This window comes from Canis lupus, chromosome 18 (genome assembly GCF_011100685.1).
Source record: "Canis lupus familiaris isolate Mischka breed German Shepherd chromosome 18, alternate assembly UU_Cfam_GSD_1.0, whole genome shotgun sequence".
NCBI lineage: Eukaryota > Metazoa > Chordata > Mammalia > Carnivora > Canidae > Canis > Canis lupus.
This window is the reverse complement of record NC_049239.1, coordinates 45,977,294-46,004,677: the sequence shown is the minus strand read 5'-3', so window position 1 is coordinate 46,004,677 and position 27,384 is coordinate 45,977,294. Positions and strand designations below refer to the sequence as shown.

The window sequence follows — 27,384 nt, the reverse complement described above, 5'->3', positions numbered from 1 at the left end:
GAGAGCGGGGTCTGCTGCTCCTCTTTCCTGTTCCCACACAGCACGTGCCTGGTCAGCACGCAGACAAAAGGAGGAAGAGCTTGGGTCCTAGCCTCATGCCTGCTGTGCCCTGCAGTAACTGGGATCCCCACCAGCTGCCCCGGTACGTGAGTGCATGGGGTGCCCAGTGTGTGAGTGTGCACAGACCCCATCCTGGGCCCCTTCCCTGGTGCTGATAGGGCTGTTATCGTGACCTCTTTGGTCTTTGCTTCTGAAAATAATCCCCAAACACCTTTTGAACTGTGGGTTTCTGAGGAGCAAAAGCCATGGCCAGGGTTTACCTGAGGCTGAAGCTTGCAGGCAGGGAGACATGCGAGGACCACTAGCTTAGCGTGGAATGCCTCTGTCTTCCCCTTGGTGTGTGGTGCTGGTTTGCAGGCTTTCCTGTAGACGTTGGTGCTCATGTGGGTAGAGTAAACACCACGACATAGAATGAACCACAGAGCATGTGGCACTCATGCCCTGACCAACAGGATATGAGGGCATTGAGGGCAGTGTTGGGCCTGGGCCCTGGGCTGAGTGGGGCTCTGCCCACCAAAGATGGACCACCTCTTGGCCGTTGGGCGGCCCCCCTGAGTTGATGGGATGGGAGCTCTGCCTCTAGAGCTGCTCACCACGAAAAATCCATGCTCCATGCTTCCATAATCCCCTGCCCCAGACAGGCCAGGCCATTATGGAACATGTGTGGCTTCCATCCATGGAGGGAGCAGCTTGCAGGGGAGAATGAGACGTGATCCCCAGGTCACTCAGACTCCGAGGAAGGTCACTGACAAAGGGGTCATTCAGCTCTCGGTACCAGCACCCTGGGTAGGATGAGGCTTGGGATGAGTTGTCAAGTGAAGCACATACCAGCATAGTTCTAGGGACACTGCAACCTGCCTCTGTGCCCTTTGTGAGTCACATGGGAAGCCCTCAGTGTTTATCTTGGCTTTCAGCCCCTGCCTCTGATGAGCCTGGCAGGAGAGTTGAGTTCACCCTGCAGTCATGTGCAGGCTGCAGCAGGACCACAGAAGCCCACTTGGGATCCAGGTGGGACCACAGTGCTAGGCAAAGTGGTGATGGCACCAGGGGATGTCTGATGGATCAGGGATGCCCCAGGCCTAGCAGGGAGACACAATAGTCCCCGCATTCAGGGCTGGACCAGGGGACTGGCAGTGGGGCTTGGAGAGAGATGAGAGCAGCACCCATTAGTCACAGGACCTCAATGGACACATCCGACCTGTGGGTTCAGCAGATGGTCCATCTCTCAGGCCTTAGTGACTCAGGTTATGGAGACATTCTTCTTTTTGGCCCCTCAGGGGGAAGTGGGACAAGGTGCAGTGCAACTTGCCCAGGGGGACACTTGGCTTGGGAATGACTGTGAGGAGGAAGTGTCCTCCTCCTGCCTGGCAGAGCAGACCTTCCTTTCAGTAGGGACACAGTGTTGGTGCTGGCAGAGTCGTGATGCATCTCCCAGGAGAGCCCATCAGGGAGTCATCTGGGAGCCGGGGATATCCTATCTGGCACGGTCATCCTCACTGAGCAGACCCAGGCCTTTAGGGGGGCGTCCCTGGTGGCTCATGGGCAGGCCCTTAGATGAGGTCAACATAGTGGCCTCTTTGAGAAGAGGGCAGACTGTAGTCCTTGAGAGGGACCACCTTCTGGGAATACAGCAAGTTGGGTTTATTGGGAATGTCCCCCATTGAAAACAGCCCCCAAATGCTAATAACATGTTTAAAAATTCTTTCTGAAATTTCTGAAAATACAACAAAAGGGGGAACTCAGGGAGATGCTTCCAGCAAGTCTGGGCATTTCGGGCAGCACCATGGGTTGGAGGGGGGAGGGGGGAGGGGGGAGGGGGGCCACCATAAATGGAGGAGTGTACAGTGTTCATGGATCGAAATACTATGTGCAGATGTTGGTGTCTCACAGTCATTTACCTCAGCATGATTTCCTTCCCCACAAGTCTTGCTTTTTGTTGTTTATGAGACTTGGGAAGTTGATTCTAAGTATATGGAAGTCCAGAAGGCTAAGAAGAGCTGAGGCATTCTTGTAAAAGAAACAGAAAGTGGGAAGACTCGCTCAGGTAGAAACCATGACTGTAAGGACTATTGTCTGTGTTAAGATGGCAGATGGAGGGCCGGGTGGAACAGAACAGAGACCAGAGTGCAGGGTGGCAGTGGTGCAGTGAGGCACACACAGCCCCTCAGTGCATAGTGCTGGGGCAGGCAGCCAGACATGAGATGAGTGGGATGAGGCCCCTGCTCAGTGCCACTTCCAAACATCAATTCTGGGTGGACTCAAAATGTACAGGCAGGAGGATTATGAGAAGATGGCAGAGTAGGAAGCCCCTGCAGGGGAGAACCTGTCTCCCCACCTGGACAACAACTACACAGACAGAATCAGTCTGATATAACTGTTTTGAACTCTGGAGTCTGTTGAAGGCATGCAACCTTCAGGGGAATGCTTGGAGAGTAAGTGGCAGTCTCTTTTGGTCAGTGTTACCTCCTGGCACAGCGGCAACTACCCACCTGACCCCCAGCCCCAGGTAGGCAGTCATGCAAATGTTCCTGGAGCAGCCTGCACACAACTTGTGGGAGCCAGGCTGGGCAAAAAGGGCCCTGCCCTCTAAATTCTGGGGATCTGTGCTCTGATCACAGGGGTGCAAACAGCTAGGTAACCATGTTGCACCCACCCCTGTTGTTACATGCCTCTTCCCCTTAAGCTGAAGTGAGTTCCAGAGGATTTAAAGGGCTAACACCCTTCTTTGCCTTCATTTTTCTCTTTTTCCCTTTTTGGGAGCCAGACATTAAAAAGTAGGCTGTTCAAAAACAACTGCAAATACGGGGAAAATTAGAACATGATCTTGGATGCCCAGGAAAAGGCTCAGAAAATACCTGAGCAGACATTACATTTATAGGTCAGGTTGATCCTTGACAGAGACAACATACAGCAATAATAAAAAAGTAAAATAAAATAAAAGCCAAAAAACCCCAGCCAATCCTGGGGTAGGGGGAGAATCTGATTTCCAGAGTTACCGCATTATTCAATTCAAATGTCCAGTGTTCAATAAGAAAATCACAAGGCATTCAAAGAAACCAGAAAGTATGGTTTATAAAAAGAAAAAAAAATCAATGAAACTCTCTCTGAAAAAAATCTGATGACAGATACACTAGACAAAGACTTTAAAACAACTAAAGGAAGTTGTGGAGGAAATCAAGAAAACCATGTATGACAAAAGAAAAATACCAATAAACAGACCTAAAAAGACATTCTAGAGCTAAAAAGTATCATAACTGAAATGAAAAATTCACTAGAGGGATTCCAAGACAGAACTGTGCAGACAAAAGAAATTGAACTTGAAGATAGGACAGGGGGAATTATCAAGTCCAAAGAAGACAAAAAAGATGGAAGAAAACTGAGCTGAAAGGCCCTGTTGGGGCAGCCCTGGTGGCCCAGCGGTTTAGCACCGCCTTCAGCCCGGGATGTGATCCTGGAGACCCGGGGTCAAGTCCCGCATTGGGTTCCCAGCATGGAGCCTGCTTCTCCCTCTGCATGTGTCTCTGCCTCTCTCTCTCTCTCTGTCTGTGTGTCTGTCATGAATAAATAAATAAAATCTTAAAAAAAAAAAGGCCCTGTCGGACACCAGCAAGTCGACCAATATACACATTGTGGGAGTCCCAGAAGGCAAAGGGAGGGGGAGTAAAGAGAATACTTGAAGAAATGATGCCTGGAAACTTCCCCAAATTGAGGAAAGACATGACTATAAACATCCAGGAAGTTCAACAAACACCAAGGAATATGAACTTAAAAAGATCCACACCAAGAAACATTGTAATGAAACTTCCAGACCCAAAGACAAAGAATTATAAAGCAGCAAGAGGGAAGGGAATCCTCACATACAAGGAATCCTTAATAAATTGTCAACAGATTTTTCATGAAAAGACTTTGGAGGCCAGAAGGCAGTGGGTCGATACATTCAAATACTAAAAGAAAAAACCTGTCAACCAAGAATCCTCTATCCAAGGATACTCTCCTTCAAGAGTAGGAGATAAACTAAGACATTGCCAGATAAACAAAAGAGGGAATTTGTGACCACTAGACCTACGCTGCAAGAAATACTCAAGTGAGTTCTGTAAACCGAAATAAAAAGATATTAGTAACTTTATTTTTTTTAATTTTTTTTAGTAACTTTAAAGTATATGGAGAAATAAAGATCTCAATAAAGGTAAATATATGGCTAATTATAAAAAATAATATTGTGACAGTGGTTTGTAACTGCACTTTTTGTTCCTACATGATTTAAGAGGCTAATACTTCTAAAGAAAAAAAATTAGTGTAAAATCTAGTATTACTGTAACTTTAGTTTGTGACTTCAAATCTTGTTTTCGATATAATTGAAGAAACATGCATTTTAAGAGTTACTTATGTTTGGGGGCACATGACGTATAAAGATGTAGTTTTGTGATATCAACAACCAAAAGAAGGTGGGGATGAAGCTGCAAAGGAAGAGAGTGTATGTTACTGAAGTTGAAGCTGGTCTAAATGCAAATTGGAGTGTTAAAACTTTAGGATGTTAAATGTCATCCCCATGGTCACCATAAAGGAAACACCTATAGAATGTACACAAAAGGAACTGAGAAAGGAGTCTACATATTTCACTACAAAGAACCAACTAGACACAGAAAAGAGACAGTGCAGGAAAAGAGGGACAAAAACAGAACAGAAAAAAACCATAGGGCATACAGAAAATAGCACAGTGACAGAAGTTACACCTAATCAGTAAATACTTCACATGTAAATTGATTAAGCTCTTCAAAAGACAGTGATTGGCAGACTGGATAGAAACACCTGCTTCAACTGTGTGCTGTCTATGAGAAACTCTTTTATTTTACCTTGTTTTTATTTTATCTTATTTTATTATGTCTTTGCCTTTGCCTTTGCCTTTTTGCCTTTTTGCCTTTTTGCCCTGAAACTCACTTTAGATCCAAAGACACAATTGAGTGGAAAGTGAGAGGATGCGAAATGCCTTGCATGCAAATAGCAACCAAAAGAGAATGGGAGTTGGCTTTACTAATATCAGACAAAAGTAGACTTTACATTTTAAAAATTTACAAAGCAAAGAAGGAATTGTGTATTAATATAAGGTTCAATACAGCAAAAATATATAAGAATTGTAAACATTTTTGTCCCTAATGACAGACTGTATGAAGCAAAAGCTAACAAAATTGAAGAGAGAAATAGTCTTATAATAATAGTTGGAAACGGAATGCCCCACTCTCAATAGAAGACACAACAACCAAACAGAAGATAAAGAGACAGAGGGCTAACACGACACAGTAAACCAACTAGATGCAGTGACGCACAGAACACCCACCCAACAGCCACACGCACATTCTTCTCAAGTGCACATGGGACATTTTCCAGGATGGACCATATGTTAGGCAACAAACTAAGTCTTGGTATATTTAAAAAATAGCTATCATACAAGTATCTTCTCTGACCACAATGGAATGAAGTTGAAAATAAGAAGGGGAAAACTGGAAAATCCACAACATTATGGGGATTAAGCAACGTGCTTTTAAACAACAAATAGGGATCCCTGGGTGGCGCAGTGGTTTAGCGCCTGCCTTTGGCCCAGGGCGCGATCCTGGAGACCCGGGATCGAATCCCACGTCAGGCTCCCGGTGCATGGAGCCTGCTTCTCCCTCTGCCTGTGTCTCTGCCTCTCTCTCTCTCTCTCTCTGTGACTATCATAAATAAATAAAAATTTAAAAAAAATAAATAAATAAACAACAAATAGTTCAAAGAAGGAATCCAAAAGAAATTAGAAAATACTTAGAGATGAACAAAAACGAAAACACAACTACCAAAACTTATGGGACACAGTGAATACAGTGCTAAGGGGAAAATTTATAGCTATACACATTTACATTTTTTTTTAAAAGAATGATCTCAAACCAACAATATAACTTTACAACTTAAGGAACTAGAAAAAGAAGAACATTAAACCCAAGGGTAGCAGAGGGAAGGAAATAATAAAGATTAGAACAGGAATCAACAAAAGAGAATAGAGAATAGAAAAAAAAATCAAAACCAAAAGTTGGTTCTTTGGAAAGATTAACGAGTTTGACAAACCTTTAGCTAGATGGACTGAGAGAAAGAGGGAAGACGAACTATTAAAATCATAATAAAAGAGGCACATTACTGCTGATGCTACAGAAATAAAAATGATTATTTTTAAGAGAGCACTGTGAACAAATTGGGTAACTAAAATGAAATGGGCAAATTCCCTAAAACACAGAACCTACCAAGACTAGATTGCTATATTGTTAGCAATCTAGTTAAACTAGTTAAATTCTAGTTACTAGCTAAGTAACTAGAATTTAAATAAAAACTAAACAAAACCCCTAAACAAACAAAAAACCCCAAAACAAAACAAAAACTTAGCATGACTAAGTCACAAGGAAATGGGAAATCTTAATAGATCTATAACTAGTGAGGAGATTGAGCCAGTGATCAAAATTCTCCCAACAAAGAGAAGCCATGGACCTGAAGTCTTCACTGGTGAATTTTCCCAGACATTTAGAGAAGAATCCCAATTCTTAAGCTTTTCCCAAAAACTGAAGAGAAGGGAACACTTCCTAATTTGTTCTGTGAGGCCGGCATTCCCTTGACACCAAAGCTAGACACAGACACCATAAGAGCAGAGGACCATGGACCAGTATCTATTATGAGTATCGGTGCAGAAGTCCTCAGTAAAAAACTAGCAAGCCAATTTAGCAACATATCAAAAAATCATACACCATGACCAAATGGAGTTTATTCATGGAATTCAAGGATAGTTCAGCGAACACAAATCATCAGAGTAATAAGCCACAGCAACAGAATAAAGGGGGAAAAACACATGATCATCTCAACTGATGCAGAAAAAAACATTTGGCAAAATTCAAAACCCTTTTGTAATAAAGACACCCAACAAATCAGATGGACACTACCCCAACCTAATAAAAGTCACTGTTAAAATATAAAACTTCCAGTTATTTTACCAGCAAAAATGGATTTATTTGGGAATAGCAGAGACCTGTAATCTGGAACAAGCAAGGCACAGCAAAACCAACCATAAGCAAGTCCCCAGAACAAAGGAAAGGAGGTTCTTTTATAGAGGAAGGTGGGAATTGGGATGGGCTTCTCATTGGCTGGGCTGTTGTCCATGTAGGAAGAAAATTTCCTTTCTCCTGATAGGGTAGTAAAATAGTATTCACCTGCAAGGTGTCTGTCTTCCTGTTATATTTGCAGTTTATTCTCAGATAAGACAACAAAGCCACAGGTAACACAAGAAAAATAAACAAATTGAATTCCATAAAAATTTTAGAATTTTGTATATCAAAAGATGCTGTCACAGAGTTAAAGTCAACCCATGTAATGGGTGAAGATACATGCAAATCATAAATCTAATAAAGGAATGTCCAGAAAATACAGAGAACTCATTAAATTCAACAGCAAATATCTCAAAACAATCTAATTCAAAAATGGGCAAAGGACTTGAACATTTACCCAGAGAAGATAGTAAGATGGCCAACAAGCACACCAAAAGATGCTCAACATCAGTCATTTTCAGGAAAATACAAATCAAAACTATAGTGAGATACCACTTTGCACCCACTAGGATGACTATAATTTTTTTAAAGTATGATAATAGTAAGCAAGGTGGTATAGAAAAATTGGAATCTCCATTCACTATTAGGGATGTAAATTCACTCAATCACTGTGGAAAACAGTATGACAATTCCTCAAAAAGTTAAAACTAGAACTGCCATACACTCCAGCCATTTGACCTCCGAGTATATCCCCCCAAAAATCGAAAGCAGGGTCTTGACGAGACACCCGTGTTGGTAGCATCATAACTCACAGTAGATACGGAAGCAACCCAGGTGGCCACGGATACAGAAAATGTGATGTATACGTACAATGGAATGAATGGTAGTCAGCCATGGAAGGAAGGAGACACCGGCTGCAACAGGCATGAACCTACAGGACGTGGTGTTCAGTGAATAAGCCAGTCACAATAGGACAAATACTGTAGAATCTCACATCAGTTCCCTAGAGTCATCAAAATCATAGAGACAGAGAGCAGATGGTGGTTGACAGCCAGTGGGAAGGACAATGGGGGTTACTGCCTTGTGGACATAGAGTCTCAATTTTACAAAGTTAAAAGGGTGGTAGGGATGGATGGATGGATGATGGATGGATAGATGGATGGATGGATGGATGCACAATGGTGTGAGTATATTTAATACCACTAGGCTGTACACTTAAAAATGGTTAAGATGGTAAATTTTGTGTTGTATATTTTAACCCAATTAAAAAAAAAAAGTTAGGTGGAAGGCAAAATCGTCAAGCTTTTAGAAAATAATCCTTCTGACCATATTTCTGATCCCAAGGCAGGGAGTGTTTTGTGAAATAGGACCAAGAAGCAGTAGCCGTGAAGAAAAATACTGATGAATCTGGCTCACTAAAATTACAAACCTCCACATGCCACGTGTTGGCTTCTGGGAGGTGATGCCGTGTTGCCGGTTCCTCTGCTCCTCTGGTGGCTCTTGCATGGGGTCTTGTGAGACATCAACGTTCTGAGTCCTCGTATGTTGAAGATGCTTTTTTTTTTTTTCATTATTGCTCTTAAATCATAGTTTGGGTGTGGGATTCAGTGTTCAAGTTCTGTTCCCCAGGCACCGTGCAGGTGCTGTGTCCCAGGCTTGCCCCGGGGCGTGGGCACACGGTCGTGTCTGTCCCGCAGCCCCCAGCTTCTCTGCGCCTGGATGCCCTCAGATCACAGCACCAAGCATCTCTGCATGGGTGTACCTCTTTACCTTCCTTGGCACTCACCAAGTACTTTCCATCACGAGCTCATGCCTTCAGTTCTGAGAGGTCATTGCTCTTACACTGCCCCAAGCCACGGCCCCCTCTCACCACGGAGCAGCCCCCCAAAACCTCCATTCGTTCAGTGTGTCTGTTGGGCTGACCGACCATTCCCTTTCTTGTTTTCCGCTCTTCTATTTTAAACATTTCTTTCTATCTTTGTCGCGGTAAATTTTGTGTCTGTGGGGGAAGACATGCCCACTTTTCCATCTGGAAACCAGAAATCCCCCTTTAAAAATATTTAAAGTTTAGGTAACAGTGTTTCTGTTTTCATGCTCCGTGTTGGTTTTTATAGCTACCTTCTCCAGGGCAACAGTGGCACGTCTGGCTGTCAGCGTGGACTCTGGAGCCAGCTGGCCTGGACTGAGCCTAGCTTGACCCCTGGCCGAAGCAGTCTTTTCATGGCTGCGTGCCTCGGTTTCCTCATCTGTAAAGTGGGAGAAACAATGGCACACACTGCACAGGGTGTTGTGTGGACTCAGTGAGAGCGTCCCCAGGCACATGGGCAGCACGTCATGTATGTGAGCCCTAGTCCGTGGCTTGTGACCCTCATAGTCTCGGTGCCTTACGAACATGCTTAAATTTGGTGAGGGGTATATGTGTTTAAGGAAGGGATGGTGCCAGGGAATGACGGAGGGGTATAGGGAAGGCTGTCGTTTTTCACATGTTGTTTCGCACAAAGACTCAGGTAGGGGTGTGGCCACAGCCCTCAGGAAATCACACTGTGAGGCTCGGGTCAGCTTCCAGAAGGTGATCCTAGAGGGGCAGCCAGTCCCCCTGAGCTGGCCCCGTCTGGTCGGGTCCCCGGGTGGCCTGCCCTGCCCAGACCTCTGAGGTGGGTGGGAAAGGCTAGTGTGGCCCGCAGAGAGCCCAGGCCCTCCTTGCTGAACCCTGCAGCCGGCCCCACCTCGGGAACCACACGGAGTGCAGAGGCAGGTCATGCAGCTCAGAGAAGGGGAGAAGACCCTCCTATGCACCCCCCCACCAGCTGCTGCCTTCACGCAGCCCCACCCGAAGCCACCCCTGCCCACTGTGGTCATCTTTCTGGCCCAGTTAAGCCAGGGTACCTTCTGCCACTGAGGCTGTGTATATGGTTCTGGTTGGCATGTCTCCTGTCTGCCACGCCCCACACCTGCTCCCCAGTTCTTGCTGCAGGCGCAGGGAGCTCTCTGGGGAGGGCAGCAGGACAGGAAGGCAGAAATCCCTGTCCTGGGGAGATGACAGGGCCAGTCACAGAGCAGGTGGAGGTGGGACCAGCGCCCTGAAGCAAAGACACTGTTTGAGGGGCCGGCAGCTCCCCTGGGGTTGGGCAGCACCGTGCACCCCTCTTCCTGTGCACACCCTGCCCACAAGGAAGCCACATCCTGCGCTGGCTCACACACGCCTGGGCTGTATCTATGCCTCCAGTGGGTTTCCAGTCTTTCCACATCAGGGAACTGGCTTCCTTACAAGTCTTGAAACAATGGAGAGGGTCATTTCTGAGCTCTTGGCTCACCTCTGGCCCCAGCCAGTGCCCCACAGCCTGAGACCGACCCTGAGGGCCTCTGTGCCTCTTGGCCCACCTGCCCCTCCCAGTGGATCCAGCATGAGCCCTGCGGGTGCTCTATAGCCTGAAGGGCCCTGGGCAGCCTGGCCCATGGAGGAGTGAGAGAGGGGAAGCCCAGGGGACGCAGTGGGCAGAACAGACACCAGGACCAAGAAGTGTACACAATGCTCAGCGTTTATTTGCAAGGTTGGGACAGGGTGGGCAGACGGCTTGCTGTGGAGCACCGACCCCTCCCTGCCCTGCCTCTCGGCCACCGTCGCCCCAGGCCCAGTTTCAGACGTGGGCAGGCAGCCACCCTGCCTGACGCCACTCGCTGGATGGGCCTTGGCCCGCATCCTGCTGCAGGAGGCGGCTGGCAGGAATCTGCTCCACGGGGCTCTGAGGACAGTGGGGGACAACATGGCAGCTCCTGGGCAGTGTGCTATGGGGCATCCCTCTGACACTAAGAAGGGGGGTGAGTCCATGCAGAGCGAGCACTTGTCTCAGATGAGGGGTAGGGCTTGATGGCCAGGCAAGTGGCCAAGGTGTGTTCCGAGGGCTAGGGCCCCTCCCAGAGCCCTCCTCAGGTAGGTCCTCAATGTGTCATGAACTTCCAGGTTGACCCTCCAAGGCACAGGTTCCACGAGGGCACAGGTGGCCAGTGTGCCTGGGCTCCTGCAGCGGGCTGGCTGAGCTTTCCGTGGTTGGGTGGGGTGGGGGCCTGGTGGGACGGGGTCAGAATGGCAACGCACAGTGGTGGGCCCCTAGACTGGGAAGACGGGAGTGCTGTCCTCGGGAGCCTTGGGTGAGGGGCCGCAGGACGGGGCGCAGCTGCACTTGTCCACGTGGGTGTAGGTGTGCTGGATAGCTGTCCCATCGGGACACTGCATGGTCACCACCTCCTCGTGAACCACTGTCTCCTGGCAGCAGGTGCACTGATGCTCCATAGCCTGGGCCTCCATGGAGTACCTGCAGACACACGGCCGCCCTCAGGACCTGCCTGGTCCAGCCCCAGCCACTGGGCTCCTGCTGTCCCTAGGGTCTGGGGTCGGGAGCCGAGTGCCCCACCCTCTGGTGGGCAGCCCAGACCTCATCCTCGGAGCACGAGGGTATCTCTGACCTGGCATGGGACAGTCCTCAGGGCCCCTAAACTCTGACCCACTCTCTCCAGGCCCCCTCTTGTCTTGGAACCAGCTCATGCATGGGACATGCTGACCTGGGCAGGACCATCCTCCCCCCCAGAACCTTCCCTGGGTCCTGAGCCGGCGGGCACCCTTCCTTCTGCTCTCTGGGCCCACCTGCTCACAGCTGGCCAAATCAGGGTGGTCTGGGCAGGCAGGGGCCTCTGGGGAGGGGCTCTGGGGAGGGGCTCGGGGCTCGCTCACTTGGACACTCCGGGGCATGAGCCCCCGCAGAACGTGACGTTGACTGGGGCATGGGTGGTGCAGCCCTGGTGTGTCAGGACCGTCGTGTTGACGCGGACTTGGCACTTGTCTGTGCGGACAGAGAGGCCGTGGAGGTGCGGGGGCAGCCGCTGGGGACCCCGACCTGGGCCGTGGCTGCACACCACCCTCCCGAAGCCCTGCTTAGGGTGGGTGCTGGGGCCGGGGGTAGCTTGGGGCAGAAATCAGCGGAGACAGACGCGAGAGGGGTAGAGCGGCAGGCTGGCCTCGACTTACCCACTTCCTCACAGGAGTAGCAGCAGCCTATTTTCCTGAGGATGCCCTGAAGGGGGAGGCAGAGACAGGGGGCGGGCTGGGGGCGGGGCGAGGCCTCTTGGGGGCGAGCCTCTGGGGCGGTGGGCGTGGCCTCTGAGGCAATGGGGAGGGCCTAGGTGGGCGGGGCCTCCCGGGGCGGGGCCTCTGAGGGCGGGGACCTGAATGGGGGGAGGGTGGGGTCTCCTGGGGCGGGGCCTCTTGGGGGCGGGGCCTCAGGGCTGGGGGCGTGGGTGGGGTGGGGCCTCTCGGGGCGGGGCCTGTGCGGGAGGGCAGCAGAGCACAGCACACACCTCACAGCTGGACACCACCGGGCAGGGCGTGGGCCTCTGAGTGAGCACGTGGAGCCCATTCTGGACCTCGCAGCGGTACTCCGTGCAGTTGTCCAGGAGGGGGTTGACCCAGGTTTCATTGGGCTGCAATGCAATGGGGAGGGTGGAGGCCCGTGGGGAATTATGTGAGCTGAGTGGGTCAAGGGAAGGGTCACCCAGCTGGGGGGCAGAGACCAATCCCGCTCTTACCTGGATCAGCCAGCCATCAGAAGTGGGACAGGCTGTCTGCACGCACTCCCCACAGCACTGTCCGGCCACCTTCCGGTGCTCGTAGCCCTGAGGATCAGGGGTGGTTACGTGGTCACCCCCAGTCCTCCTGCCCTCCCATCCATACCCTCAGGGCCCAGCGACCTCCTTGGAAGCCCCTGACTCTGGGAGGCCATTTCCCTGCCCAGGGCCGCTGCCAGGTGGGCACCACCGGGGGGGGGGGGCGGGCTGGGAATGCCCTGGAGGGTTTACCTGGCGGCAGGTGGTATTACAGGTGTTCTCTTCACACTGCACAATTGGACCCCGGGTGTCCATGGACAGGCAGGTGCACGTGTGGCAGGGAGTGACCGATGGGAAGGTGGCACCAACCTGCAGTGGATGGGATGAGAAGAGGTGACATTGAGGACACTAGGGGGCTGCAGGCCCAGGACACCTCCCTGTGGCTAGGACAAAGGGAGCCCAGAGACATGGGTTCTTTCTTCTCCAGATAGATCATGCAGATGCCCCCTGGCTGAGCACAGACCAGAGCAGACGCAGGACCCCAGGCCAGCTGGAGGGGCTGGGGGGGCCCAGTCTCACCCCAACACTCGTGCTGTGAGGAAGCTCCTGGGACACCTCTCAGAGGCAGCCAACAGCTCTCCCAGGCACTCAACAGACAGGGCCACCCTTGTGTCCCCTCCCCTGTGTGCCCATGTGGCTCTAAAGGGCCCGGAGCCCCCATGCTTATCCAGTATCCTGCTGGAGGGTGCAGGGGGGGCTGGGCATGTTCAGATAAAGGGTGGAGGTCCCATGTGGATGTACAGAGCCTGGGGCCCAACCCTCTGCCACCATCCCACTCAGCCCTATGGCTGCCCAGCCCTTACCCCAAAGAAAGTGTGATTGTAGAAGCACAGCTGAGGTCCTAGAAGCAAAGAGATGGCTGAGCACCTGCCCAGCTGGTGGGGAGGAAGTGCTCTGACCACCCCCACACCCCGAGTCCCCAGCCCCACTCACGGCAGCTGAAGGTAGGGCAGCAGGCATCCTCCTTCTGGGTGCGGACCAGCTCCTCTGCTGGCCCACATGTGGGTGGGCTCTGGGTGCAGGTGGTCGTGTTGCAGACTGTGGGAGAGTCAGGGTGCTATCAGGGGTGCCCCTGCAGCTCCCCCATCTGGCTGTGCCAGCTCCCACTGGGAGGGAGTTTCCTGCAACAGTCATATTTTTCCCCTGGTGGTTGATCCTCCGGGTTCCTACTGGGACCCCTTACCATACCAGGGCACACCAGAGGGGGGCCAGCCTTAGCCCAGCCCAGCCCCTGAGGCCCTCCCCAGCCCTACAGGCCTCCTCCCCTTCCGGCCGGGGATGCACCGGGCTCACCGCACAGCGTCTCCAGACAGCATGAGTTGTTGCCCAGAGGCCTGGTGATGGCCACGAAGCCAGCCCCACTGCACTGCGGGGGCGGGTCCTGGGCTTTGCACGGCAGCGGCGTGCACTGCACCGACATGGAGCCCGGGTGGCACATGCAGTCCTGGCAGTCGCTGACCCACCGCTCCCCAGGCTGAAACAGAGCAGTTTGGGTCCCTGGAGACTCCTGGACCTTGCCCTGGCCCCTCGGGCTGTGTCCAACATACTGACCCCTCAGGATGGCCAGGTCGGCCCCTCACCTCCTGCTTGAGCTGCTGTCTCTGGAGCAGCCCACATGACAGGGAGGTGCCTCACACTGGGGTACCCCACACCAGCCACCCACAGGGGCTGCCCGGGCACAAGGGGCACTCTGCTCAAGCCAGGGGGCAGGTAGCTGGGGGCAGAACACTCACGGATTTGGGAAATCCATCTGGTCCCACGCAGGCTGGAAGGGAAGAAAAATGGAGGTCACTGGGCATGCTGGGGTCCCAGGCCCAGAGAGCAGAGACCACAGGCCCTGGGATGTGTCCTTGCAGGCCTGGCCGCCCCCACCCCTGGCCAGGGCCTCTTCTTCCTGTTGGGGTCAAGGCCCTGGAGAACCCAGGGTCATGGCCACACGGCACCCCCGGGGTGGACACTGGGCTGGGAGTGTGAGCCCCCAAGAGGGGTGGTCCTAGGCTGCAGCCTTCCCACCCCAGGCCCTCCGCCTCATGCTCTGCAGCTCCGGACAGGGCCGCGGTGGCTGGCTTACCGCACTCGCGCACACAGACGTTTGTGTGCTTGTTGAAGAGGGTGTGTCCGTCAGGGCAGAAGCAGCCCTCTGCTAGCCCCCTGCCTGCTCCGCTCTGGCTCCTGCAAGGCGAGGAGGGTGTTCTTGGGACCCTCGATCCATAGACGTGGCCGTCCAAAGGGGAAGGGCAGAGTGCTGGGGTTGACCAGCTGCCCCAGGCCCAGAGTCAGGGGTCAGAGGCCAGGGTGGGGGGAGTGGAGCCCCTGAGATCTGAGGCTGGGGATCCCAGACCCTCCAGGCAGGCTTTACCTGAGGTCACAGGACGCAGGCTGTGCGGGGCCGCACGGCTGGTACACCTTGTCAGGCGGGCAGGTGAAATCTGGAGACACAGAGACAGGAGTCAGGTGGGCCAAGGAGGCTGGAGCCCCCGGGGCCACCCTGACTCACTGCACAGCCCGTCGGTGGCGTTCCTCCAGCTGCTGCACACGCCCCGGGCACGGCAGAGGGCTGCGTAGGCCTCTAGGCTCTGGCACAGCACCTGGGGCCGGTCGGGTTGGCAGCTGTCGCTGACACAGGAGCTGACGAATGGGCCGGGTGGGATGAGGTCATGGCACTCTTCGAAGACCCTGCGGGTGGGGGCGGTCAGAGGCTGGGGCCGAGGGTGGGTTGCTGCCCCAGAACTGCCAAACCCACGGGAGGGACTCACGGGCTCAGTATCAGTTCGCAGAGGGGCGCTGGGGGGCACGGGGTGGAGGTGGGCGTGGTGGGTGCTGAGGGCAGGGTGCCTGCCGTCGGGGGTGGGCTGGTGGGTGCCCAGCAGTCCTCCCTGCCGCTCTCGGGGACCATCCAGCTGAGGGCCATGTGCTGGCAACTGGGGGCCATGGTGCCGTCTGGCTGGCGGCAGTCATCATTCTGGTTGTTGGTGCAGGTGCCTGGGGAGGCAGGGTGGCAGGGTCAGGCTGTGCAGGGTTCCCTGTGGAGAGCAGCTGGGGCCCGGGTGTCCCTGGCACCCACTCACCGCACTGGCCCTCGGTGTTGTGGCTGAAGTGGCTGTAGGACAGTCGGATCTGGAAGAGGTGCCCGTCGAAGGTGATGTTCACGCCAATGGCAGGAATGTCGATGCCCATGGTGGTGGTCCCTGTCACAGACACACTCATGCCGTTCTTGCTGAAGCCGGAGCTCACTTGTATTTGGTCGAACAGGATCTGAGGATGTGCCGTGGGTGTTCATGACAGTGTGGTGGGGCAGCAGGGCCCACCTTTGGGGCTCTGCCTCCCAGGTGCTGGGGTCCCAGATCCTCGGCACCCCTTCCCCAAAGCGCAGATGCTCCCCTTGAGGCCTGGGGCCCTGGTTGGGCATGTTTGGATCCCTGAGTCATCCCTGTGTGCCCTTTACTCTGCCCAAGACCCCTTCGGGAGCCGACTTCCAGGCCTGCAGGCCTTCCCTGGTGATGCGGGACAGGGCCACTCACCAGGCTCTGCTCCTGCCCGCTGGCGTCGATGCTGATGGTGAGGATGACCTCTGTGGACTTGTAGTGGATGCTGAGGGCACGGGGACAGTGGGCGGTGGCTGCGGAGGCCCTGCAGTAGTAGTTGTTCATGTAGATGCTGAGGTTTCCATGCCGTGGGTGGATCTCCTTCATGAGCACATGGGTGCAGTTGTCCAGAAAGGAGTAGGAGGTGCCGTCGAAGGTGGTGTAGTGAGAGTCCCCCCAGCCTCTGCAGGAGCCTGCGGGACATGAACAGTCCCCTCACCCAGTGTCACCCCAACCTCAGGGGAGCCACTCAGCTGCCCTGGGCCCCGGGTGCCTTTTCACATCAGGGATGTAGTGGGTTGCCTGGGGGCCCAGAGGCATGTCCACCCTGAGAACATGGCCTCATCTGGGAAACGGTCTTCTTGTCTGTAACTGAGTAAAGGACCTCAGGATGATGCCGTCCTGGGCTACCCAATGACAAGTATCCTTGCAAGAGAGAGAGGAGCTGCCACAGAACACAAGGCCATGGCTGGAAGCTTGTGGCCACTATCCCAGGGACACCTGGAGCCCCCAAAGCTGAAAAGGCAGGAAGGGCCCTCCCTCCTGATGTTCTGACCCAGCCTGTGGTCCTTGCTTCCTCCCGGAACCGATGCCCAGCCATCCGGGGGCCAGGCCAGAAACGCTCCCAGCAGTAGCTCCAGGAGGAACACTCAGGAATCCCTGGGCTCCCATCTCCACTCCGACCCCTTGACCCAGGTCCCCCTCCCAGTGGCAGAGGCAGACGCGTGGGTGGGCTCGGCAGACCCAGGCCTTCCCCCTTCTGTGGTGGCCTGTCGCCAGCTCTGGCTGGCTCTGTGTGCCACAGCTCTGGCTCCCAGTGCACTCCCAATGCCCCTCTGCCCACAGCAGCCACCCTCACCCCGGCTTACACTCGCACTCGAAGTAGAAGTCACAGGGATCATTCTCTGACCACACTTTGACCGGTTGGTGCCCGTTCACACAGTGGATGCTGGGCACTGGTTTGCGCCCCAGGAGGATCACATGGTTGTAGCCTTCACACCGCGCCCTGGTGCAGTCTGACAGGGTCCAGGACTCGTTTACCTGGGAGAGAGCGGGCCTGGTGCTCACCGGCTGGGATCATGAGACGTGTCCCATGGCCCTGCCACATCCTGAGGTTCCTCACGCATGCATGGGGCAGAGCGGCCCGGCGACCTGGCCACCCCAGATGCCGTCCCAGCCCCAACCCCATGTGCCTTCCTCCAGCAGGAGCTACCTGTGCAGGGGTCATGGAGGCAGGGCTGGGCCCAGTGGGATCCCCAACCAACCACACTGCAGAAGTGGGCAGGGGGCAGAGGATGTACCTGTCGGGGAGGGACAATGAGGTCGCAAACCGGGGCTGGGGAGATTGGGGACGTAGAGGCCGAGGACTCCGGGGACCTAGAGGCCGAGGACTCCGGGGGCGTAGAGACTGAGGACTCCGGGGGCGTAGAGACTGAAGACTCCGGGGGCATAGAGGCTGAGGACTCCGGGGGCGTAGAGACCGAGGACTCCGGGGGCGTAGAGACCGAGGACTCAGGGGGTGTAGAGACTGAGGACTCCGGAGGTGTAGAGACTGAAGACTCCGGGGGCGTAGAGACCGAGGACTCCGGGGGTGTAGAGACCGAGGACTCCGGGGGCGTAGAGACTGAAGACTCCGGGGGCGAGGTGGTGGGGCAGGTGCCCTGGAAGCGGTCAATGTCACAGTGCTGGTTGCAGATGGCGTAGAAGTGGCAGCCTGCTCTGTCCGTCTTGTTGTAGACGACGTCCCCTGTGAGGAATCACCAAGGTGGACACGGCAGGGTCAGCTCAGGGGAGGGCGTGAGGTGGGGCACACCTGCTGACCAGCAGGAAGCCCAGGACACAGCCACCAGACCCAGGAATGGAGCACAGTGGCCAGGATATGCCGGGCTCTGCACTCACCAGGGGAGAAGAGCTGCCCAAACGCCTGGCAGAGGCAGCCAGTGGTGAAGTGGGAGCTGGGGGATGAGGCGGGCCTCGGGGTAGTGAGCACGGCGGAGGATACTGTGGACACAGTAACTGGCGGCAAGATGTGGGTGGTCTCCGGGGACAGGGAGGAGGCCGCGGAGAGGCGCACGGTGCTCCACGGAGAGCTGGTGGCCTCAGGCGTGGGGGGCGACAGGGAGGCTCTGGTGCTGGCTCCTGAGCTGGAGGTGGCCTGTGCTGTGCTGGGCAGCGTGCTGGGCCGTCCCAGTGAGGTCCCGGGGTGCCAGGTTGGGGACTCACTGCTGCGGGGGTGGCCTGTGGAGGCCGTGGAGGTGTGGAATATGGGCACGGAGGAGAAGACAGTGGTGGCCCTCGGGGTGGGCGTCACTGGCGTGCGGGGGGTCTGTGGTGCCGAAGAGGAGGCCGTGGAGGTGGTGGCAGTGGGGCAGTGGCCATTGTCCTCACAGCACAGCAGGCGCACGTGGTAGTTGTGGCAGTAGCGCAGCGGCCCCGGCTGCTCCCGGTTGCGGCACACCAGCCCGAAGCTCACGTTGCACCGGACCACCTGCCCCAGGTCCTCCAGACGCGTGTCCGGCGCCTTCTCTGATCGGCACTGGATGTCCTGGGGGTGCTGGCAGAAGCTGAGGCCCGCTGAGCGGAAGACCGAGAAGGTCTCGAAGTCCCCGCCGTCCAGGCCTGGCACGGGGTAGTCCTCATCGAACCAGTCTGTCCACGTGCACCGTGGGCTGCAGCCCGTGGAGGACGACGTGGCCAAGGTGTGCGTGCTGGGGCTGGGCTGTGGGGACCTGGAGACCGACGTGGTCCCGAAGGTGGGTGTGCTGGGCGGGGACTTGGAGGAGATCCACCTGCTGGAGGTCACCACAGGGCCCGAGGTGGGGGCACTGGGTGAGGTGGGCTTGGTGATTGTGGTGGGCAACCTCGGGGAGGCAGACGGACTGAGGCTGGAGACCCTCTCTGTGGTCCTGGCAGGGGTAGGAAGGGTCTGTGTGGTGGATTCCGAGACTCTCTGGGAGGTCCCTGGGGAAGAGGGGCCTATCTGGGTGGTGGATGCAGTGAGCCTCTGGGAGGTCCCAGGGGAAGAGGGGCCTGTCTGGATGGTGGACACAGTGACCCCCTGGGAGGTCCCTGGGGAAGAAGGGACTATCTGGGTGGTAGATATAAGGACCCGTTTGGTTATCTGTGGGGAAGAGGGGCCTGTCTGTGTGGTGGACACAGTGATCCCCTGGGAGGTCACTGGGGAAGAGGGGCCTGTCTGGGTGGTGGATGCAGTGAGCCTCTGGGAGGTACCAGGGGAAGAGGGACCTGTCTGGATGGTGGACACAGTGGCCTTCTCAGTTGTCCCAGGGGAAGAGGGGCCTGTCTGGGTGGTGGATGCAGTGAGCCTCTGGGAGGTCCCAGGGGAAGAGGGGACTGTCTGGGTGGTAGATATAAGGACCCGTTTGGTTATCTGTGGGGAAGAGGGGCCTGTCTGTGTGGTCGACACAGTGATCCCCTGGGAGGTCCCTGTGGAAGAGGGGCCTGTCTGGATGGTGGACACAGTGGCCTTCTCGGTTGTCCCAGGGGAAGAGGGGCCTGTCTGGGTGGTGGACGTAGTGAACCTCTTGGAGGTCCCTGGGGAAGAGGGGCCTGTCTGAATGGTAGACTCAGTGACCCCATGGGTGGTTCCTGGGGAAGAGGGGCCTCTCTGGGTGGTAGATATAAGGACCCTTTTGGTTATCTGTGGGGAAGAGGGGCCTGTCTGGATGGTGGATGCAGTGAGCCTCTGGGAGGTCCCAGGGGAAGAGGGGCCTGTCTGGATGGTGGACACAGTGACCCCCTGGGAGGTCCCTGGGGAAGAGGGGCCTGTCTGGGTGGTGGATGCAGTGAGCCTCTGGGAGGTCCCAGGGGAAGAGGGGCCTGTCTGGATGGTGGACACAGTGACCCCCTGGGAGGTCCCTGGGGAAGAGGGTCCTGTCTGGATGGTGGACACAGTGGCCTTCTCAGTTGTCCCAGGGGAAGAGGGGCCTGTCTGGGTGGTGGATGCAGTGAGCCTCTGGGAGGTCCCAGAGGAAGAGGGGCCTGTCTGGATGGTGGACACAGTGACCCCCTGGGAGGTCCCTGGGGAAGAGGGTCCTGTCTGGATGGTGGACACAGTGGCCTTCTTGGTTGTCCCAGGGGAAGAGGGGCCTGTCTGGGTGGTGGATGTAGTGAACCTCTTGGACGTCCCTGGGGAAGAGGGGCCTGTCTGAATGGTAGGCTCAGTGACCCCATGGGTGGTTCCTGGGGAAGAGGGGCCTGTCTGGGTGGTAGATATAAGGACCCTTTTGGTTATCTGTGGGGAAGAGGGGCCTGTCTGGATGGTGGATGTAGTGACCCCCTGGGAGGTCCCTGGGGAAGAGGGGCCTGTCTGGGTGGTGGACACAGTGACCCCCTGGGAAGTCCCTGTGGAAGAGGGGCCTGTCTGGATGGTGGACACAGTGGCCTTCTCAGTTGTCCCAGGGGAAGAGGGGCCTGTCTGGGTGGTGGACGTAGTGAACCTCTTGGACGTCCCTGGGGAAGAGGGGCCTGTCTGAATGGTAGGCTCAGTGACCCCATGGGTGGTTCCTGGGGAAGAGGGGCCTGTCTGGGTGGTAGATATAAGGACCCTTTTGGTTATCTGTGGGGAAGAGGGGCCTGTCTGGGTGGTGGATGCAGGTACCCTCTGGGAGGTTCCTGGGGAAGAGGGGCCTGTCTGGGTGGTGGATGCAGTGATCTTCTGAGAGGTCCCTGGGGAAGAGGGGCTTGTCTCGATGGTAGACACAAGGACCCTTTTGGTTATCCCTGAGGAAGAGGGCCCTGTCTGGATGGTAGACACAGTGACCTCATGGGTGGTTCCTGGGGAAGAAGGGCCTGTCTGGGTGGTGGATGCAGTGACCTTCTCGGTTATCCCTGGTGAAGAGGGGACTGTCTGGATGGTGGACACAGTGACCTTCTTGGTTGTCCCTGGAGAAGAGGGGCTTGTCTGGGTTGTGGACACAGTGATCCCCTCAGTGGTCCCAAAGGAGGAAGGAAAGGTCTGGGTAGTGGACGTAGGGACCCTCTGGGTGGTCCTGGGGGAGGAAGGGAGGGTGGCCGTGGTCTGTGGCGTGGTAACCCCCGGTGAGCTTTGACCTGTGCTGCTGGTTGTACTGAAGACTTTAGGGGACGTCGAGGGTGCTGTGGAGGTGGTGGTGGCAGTGGGGCAGTGGCCATTGTCCTCACAGCACAGCAGGCGCACGTGGTAGTTGTGGCAGTAGCGCAGCGGCCCCGGCTGCTCCCGGTTGCGGCACACCAGCCCGAAGCTCACGTTGCACCGGACCACCTGCCCCAGGTCCTCCAGACGCGTGTCCGGCGCCTTCTCTGATCGGCACTGGATGTCCTGGGGGTGCTGGCAGAAGCTGAGGCCCGCTGAGCGGAAGACCGAGAAGGTCTCGAAGTCCCCGCCGTCCAGGCCTGGCACGGGGTAGTCCTCATCGAACCAGTCTGTCCACGTGCACCGTGGGCTGCAGCCCGTGGAGGACGACGTGGCCAAGGTGTGCGTGCTGGGGCTGGGCTGTGGGGACCTGGAGACCGACGTGGTCCCGAAGGTGGGTGTGCTGGGCGGGGACTTGGAGGAGATCCACCTGCTGGAGGTCACCACAGGGCCCGAGGTGGGGGCACTGGGTGAGGTGGGCTTGGTGATTGTGGTGGGCAACCTCGGGGAGGCAGACGGACTGAGGCTGGAGACCCTCTCTGTGGTCCTGGCAGGGGTAGGAAGGGTCTGTGTGGTGGATTCCGAGACTCTCTGGGAGGTCCCAGGGGAAGAGGGGCCTGTCTGGGTGGTGGACGTGGTGACCCCCTGAGAGGTCCCTGGAGAAGAGGGGCCTGTCTGGGTGGTGGACGCAGTGACCTTCTGGGAGGTCCCTGGGGAAGAGGGGACTGTCTGTGTCGTGGACACAGTGACCTTCTCGGTTGTCCCTGAAGAAGAGGGGCTTGTCTGGGTGGTGGACACAAGGACCCTCTTGGTTATCCTGGTGGAAGAGGTGCCTGTCTGGGTGGTGGACACAGTGACCCCCTGGGTGGTCTCTGGGGAAGAGGGGACTGTCTGGATGGTGGACACAGTGGCCTTCTCGGTTGTCACTGGGGGAGAGGGGACTGTCTGGGTGGTTGATGCAGCGATCCTCTGGGAGGTCCCTGGGGAAGAGGGGCCTGTTTCGGTGGTAGATATAAGCACCCTTTTGGTTATCTGTGGGGAAGAGGGGCCTGTCTGGGTGGTGGACACAGTGACCCCCTGGGTACTCCTTGGGGAAGCAGAGCCTGTCTGCGTGGTGGACGCAGAGACCTTCTGGGAGGTCCCTGGGGAAGAGGGACCTGTCTGAATGGTAGAAACAAGGACCTTCTTGGTTATCCCTGGAGAAGAGGGGCCTGTCTGGGTGGTGGACACAGTGACCTCCTGGGTGGTCCCTGGGGAAGAGGGGACTGTCTGTGTGGTGGACACAGTGACCTTCTCGGTTGTCCCTGAAGAAGAGGGGCCTGTCTGGGTGGTGGACACAAGGACCCTCTTGGTTATCCTGGTGGAAGAGGTGCCTGTCTGGGTGGTGGACAAAGTGACCCCCTGGGTGGTCTCTGGGGAAGAGGGGACTGTCTGGATGGTGGACACAGTGGCCTTCTCGGTTGTCACTGGGGGAGAGGGGACTGTCTGGGTGGTTGATGCAGTGATCCTCTGGGAGGTCCCTGGGGAAGAGGGGCCTGTTTCGGTGGTAGATATAAGCACCCTTTTGGTTATCTGTGGGGAAGAGGGGCCTGTATGGGTGGTGGACACAGTGACCTCCTGGGTGGTCCCTGGGGAAGAGGGGACTGTCTGTGTGGTAGGACACAGTGACCTTCTCGGTTGTCCCTGAAGAAGAGGGGCCTGTCTGGGTCGTGGACGTAGTGACCCCCTGGGAGGTCCTTAGGGAAGAGGGGCTTGTCTGAGTTGTGGACACAAGGACCCTCTTGGTTATCCCAGTGGAAGAGGCGGCTGTCTGGGTGGTGGATGCAGTGACCCCCTGGGTGGTCTCTGGGGAAGAGGGGACTGTCTGGATGGTGGACACAGTGACCTTCTTGGTTGTCCCTGGAGAAGAGGGGCCTGTCTGGGTCGTGGACACAGTGATCCCCTCAGTGGTCCCAAAGGAAGAAGGAAAGGTCTGGGTAGTGGACGTAGGGACCCTCTGGGTGGTCCTGGGGGAGGAAGGGAGGGTGGCCGTGGTCTGTGGCGTGGTAACCCTCGGTGAGCTTTGACCTGTGCTGCTGGTTGTACTGAAGACTTTAGGGGACGTCAAGGGTGCTGTGGAGGTGGTGGTGGCAGTGGGGCAGTGGCCATTGTCCTCACAGCACAGCAGGCGCACGTGGTAGTTGTGGCAGTAGCGCAGCGGCCCCGGCTGCTCCCGGTTGCGGCACACCAGCCCGAAGCTCACGTTGCACCGGACCACCTGCCCCAGGTCCTCCAGACGCGTGTCCGGCGCCTTCTCTGATCGGCACTGGATGTCCTGGGGGTGCTGGCAGAAGCTGAGGCCCGCTGAGCGGAAGACCGAGAAGGTCTCGAAGTCCCCGCCGTCCAGGCCTGGCGTGGGGTAGTCCTCATCGAACCAGTCTGTCCACGTGCACCGTGGGCTGCAGCCCGTGGAGGATGACGTGGCCAAGGTGTGAGTGCTGGGGCTGGGCTGTGGGGACCTGGAGACCGACGTGGTCCCGAAGGTGGGTGTGCTGGGCGGGGACTTGGAGGAGATCCACCTGCTGGAGGTCACCACAGGGCCCGAGGTGGGGGCACTGGGTGAGGTGGGCTTGGTGATTGTGGTGGGCAACCTCGGGGAGGCAGACGGACTGAGGCTGGAGACCCTCTCTGTGGTCCTGGCAGGGGTAGGAAGGGTCTGTGTGGTGGATTCCGAGACTCTCTGGGAGGTCCCAGGGGAAGAGGGGCCTATCTGGGTGGTGGACACAGTGAGTCTGTGGGAGGTCGCAGGGGAAGAGGGGCCTGTCTGGGTGGTGGATGCAGTGACCCCCTGGGAGGTCCCTGGGGAAGAGGGACCTGTCTGGGTGGTGGATGTGGTGACCCCCTGGGAGGTCACTGCGGAAGACGGGCCTATCTGGGTGGTGGACGCAGTGAGTCTCTGGGAGGTCGCAGGGGAAGAGGGGCCTGTCTGGGTGGTGGATGTGGTGACCCCCTGGGAGGTCACTGCAGAAGAGGGGCCTGTCTGGATGGTGGATGCAGTGACCCCCTGGGAGGTCCCTGGGGAAGAGGGACCTGTCTGGGTGGTGGATGCAGTGACCCTCTGGGATGTCTGGGGGGAAGAGGAGCCTATCTGGGTGGTAGACACAGTGACCCCCTCAGTGGTCCCAAAGGAAGAAAGAAAGGTCTGTGTGGTGGAGGTAGGGACCCTCTGGGTGGTCCTGGGGGAGGAAGGGAGGGTGGCCGTGGATTTCAGCCCAGTAACCTCTGGTGATCTTTGGCTTGTGCTGGTGCTGATGCTGGTGCTGATGCTGGTGCTGATGCTGGTGCTGGTGGTGGTAGGCTGGGGTCTGGGTGAGCTGACGCAGTTGCTGTCCTCCTCACAGCAGAGCACGCGGATGTGGTAGTTGAGGCAGGGCCGGCCCCCCCTCTGCCGGTTGTTTCTGCAGATGAGCCCATAGCTCACGTCACAGTACACCACCTGGTCCAGCTCCTCTAGGGGTGTGTCTGGGTAGAGCACTGCCTGGCACTCGATGGCCTCGGGCTCCTCACAGAGCTGGCCCCCGGCATCCTGGATGTGGTAGTAGGTTTCAATGTCACCCCCGTAGCGACCGGGCAGGGGCTGGTCACTGTCCATCCATTTGGTCCAGTGGCAGGTGGGCTGGCAGGTGGAGGTGGCCACAGTGCGGCCAGTGCTGGGGGCCATAGGACTGGGGGTCATTGGAGGTTGGACAGTGGTGCTGGTGGCCAGCGTGGGGGTCAGACCTGGGCTGGTGCCCCGCGGGCTCACCACGGTGGTGGCCAGGGTGCTGGCACAGTGGCTGTAGTCCTCACAACAGAGCACTCGGATTTTGTAGTTGAGGCACATCTTGAGCCAGTCGTCCTGGTCCTGATTGCGGCAAACCAGGCCCTCCGGCAGCCCACAGTGCACCACCTGGCCCACCATCTCCAAGGTGTTGTCAGGCAGGGTCACTGCACGACACTGCAGGTCAAGTGGGTGCTTGCAGATGGCTTTGCCGTCTGCCCGGATGTTGGTGTAGGTCTCAAATTCCCCACCAGACACCCCTGGCGTTGGGTAGCTCTCATCTATCCAGTCCGTCCAGGCACAGCGGGGTTCACAGGCTGTGGACCTGGCCCCTGGGGACGTGGGGCTCTGGGTGTGGCTGGAAGTGACAAGTAGGGAGGTCTGGGTCTTGCCTGTGGGTGCTGTGGCCCTGGAGGTGCCCGCGGAGAGACGTATGGTGGTGCTCCATGGAGAGCTGGTGGCCTGAATTGTGGGGGGCGATGGGGAGGCTCTGGTGCTGGAGGTGGCCTGTGCTGTGCCGGGCAGCGTGGTGGGCTGTCCAGGCGAGGTCTTGGGGTGCCAGGTTGGGGACTCACTGCTGCGGGGGCTGCCTGTGGAGACCCGGGTGATGGGCACGGAGGGGAAGATAGTGGTGGCCATCGTGGAGGGGGTCACCAGGGTGCGGGTGGTCTGCGGGGCTGGCGAGGAGGCTGTGGAGGTGGCCTCAGGGGAGGAGGCATGGGTCTGAATGGACAGTGTGGTCGAGGCGGTGCTGGGGACAGCCGTGCTGGGGCAGTGCGGGGACGGGTGGCAGCAGAGCACTCGGACATTGTAGTTGAAGCACATGTTGAAGGGCCCCTTCTGGTCCTGGTTCCTGCAGATCAGCCCCATGTGCAGGCTGCAGGTGAGCACCTGTCCAATCTGGTCGATGCTGACCTCGGGGTAGTTCTCTGCCCGGCACTGGATGCGCTGGGGCTCCTGGCACAGCGTGCCCCCAGCAATCCTGATGTTCTCAAAGGTCTCCATGTCCCCACCCTCGACCCCTGAGGTTGGAAAGTCCACATCAAACCAGTCTGTCCACTCGCACTGGGGCTGACAGCTGGTCGTGCCCTGGCTGCTGGTGGCCTCGGTGGTGGCCGTCACCAGGGTTTCCAGGGATGTCTTTGCTCTTGTCGTGTGCATCTCAGTGTGTGAGGTGGATGGGGGGCCAGTGGAGACAGTGCCTGTCGTGGGAGTCACAAGGATCTGTGTGGTCCGTGACACTGGGGTGGGTCCACTGGAGGGGCCTCCCGTGGTTCTCAGCGGTGGTGTCTGTGTCAGTGGCTGGGACGTGGGCTGCTCGCAGTGGTCATGGCTACAGCAGAACACGCGGATCCTGTAGTTGTAGCACATCTTGAAGAGGCCCACCTGCTCCTGGTTCCTGCACACCAGGCCGAAGCTGACGTCACAGTGCACGCGCTGGCCCAGCGACTCGGGGCTCCTGCCGGGGAAGTTCTCGGCCTGGCACTCGATGTCCTGAGGCTGCTCGCACACGGCCCCTCCTGCGCTCCGGATCCTGTCGTAGGACTCGACGTCCCCGCCGGCCTCCTCGGACTTGGGGTAGTCCTCATCGAACCACTCCGTCCACTGGCACCGGGGCTGACAGGAGGTGGTCGCCAAGGTTGCGGAGCTGCTCGGCGCCCAGGTCCCTGTTGTGGTGGGCTCGGCAGGTGGGGTCTGCGTGCGGGGGGTGGGCAGGGACTCGGTCGGAGTCTGCAGGCTGGTGGTGCCGGGGGAGGTGCTGCAGGGCACGTAGTCACAGCAGAGGACCCGCACCTCGTAGTTGTGGCAGAGTGGGGGGCTCTGCTCAGCATTGAGGCACGTCAGCCCCTGGGCCATGTCACACTCCACCTTCTGGCCCAGCTGCTGAAGTGGGGTGTCAGGGAGCCCCTGTGCCCGGCACTCGATGCTCGCCGGGGCTGGGCAGACCTGGTGACCTCTCTGCCTCAGGTTCACGAACGTCTCAAAGTCTCCACCTGCCATGCCAGGCTCCGGGCGGCCGCTGTCGTACCAGTCAGACCAGAGGCAGAGCTCGCGCACACACACGGTGGGGGAGGTGGGGCCTGAGCCTGG

General features: G+C 56.9%; 1 protein-coding gene across 1 annotated transcript in view; it reads right to left on the bottom strand.

The window, feature by feature from the left end:
* Positions 1-10,639: 10,639 nt before the first annotated feature.
* MUC5B (mucin 5B, oligomeric mucus/gel-forming) overlaps positions 10,640-27,384 on the bottom strand; it is a 31,334-nt gene continuing 14,589 nt past the window's right edge. The window contains 21 exon segments of the mRNA XM_038564487.1: positions 10,640-11,431; positions 11,848-11,956; positions 12,142-12,187; positions 12,471-12,593; positions 12,699-12,785; positions 12,969-13,085; positions 13,580-13,617; positions 13,710-13,814; positions 14,070-14,250; positions 14,510-14,541; positions 14,848-14,948; positions 15,136-15,205; positions 15,274-15,452; positions 15,533-15,758; positions 15,845-16,031; positions 16,298-16,554; positions 17,230-17,401; positions 17,662-17,727; positions 17,986-18,107; positions 18,260-22,202; positions 22,204-27,374. Of these exon segments, the coding sequence (XP_038420415.1) occupies positions 11,227-11,431; positions 11,848-11,956; positions 12,142-12,187; positions 12,471-12,593; positions 12,699-12,785; positions 12,969-13,085; positions 13,580-13,617; positions 13,710-13,814; positions 14,070-14,250; positions 14,510-14,541; positions 14,848-14,948; positions 15,136-15,205; positions 15,274-15,452; positions 15,533-15,758; positions 15,845-16,031; positions 16,298-16,554; positions 17,230-17,401; positions 17,662-17,727; positions 17,986-18,107; positions 18,260-22,202; positions 22,204-27,374 (11,537 nt within the window). The 3' untranslated portion in view covers positions 10,640-11,226.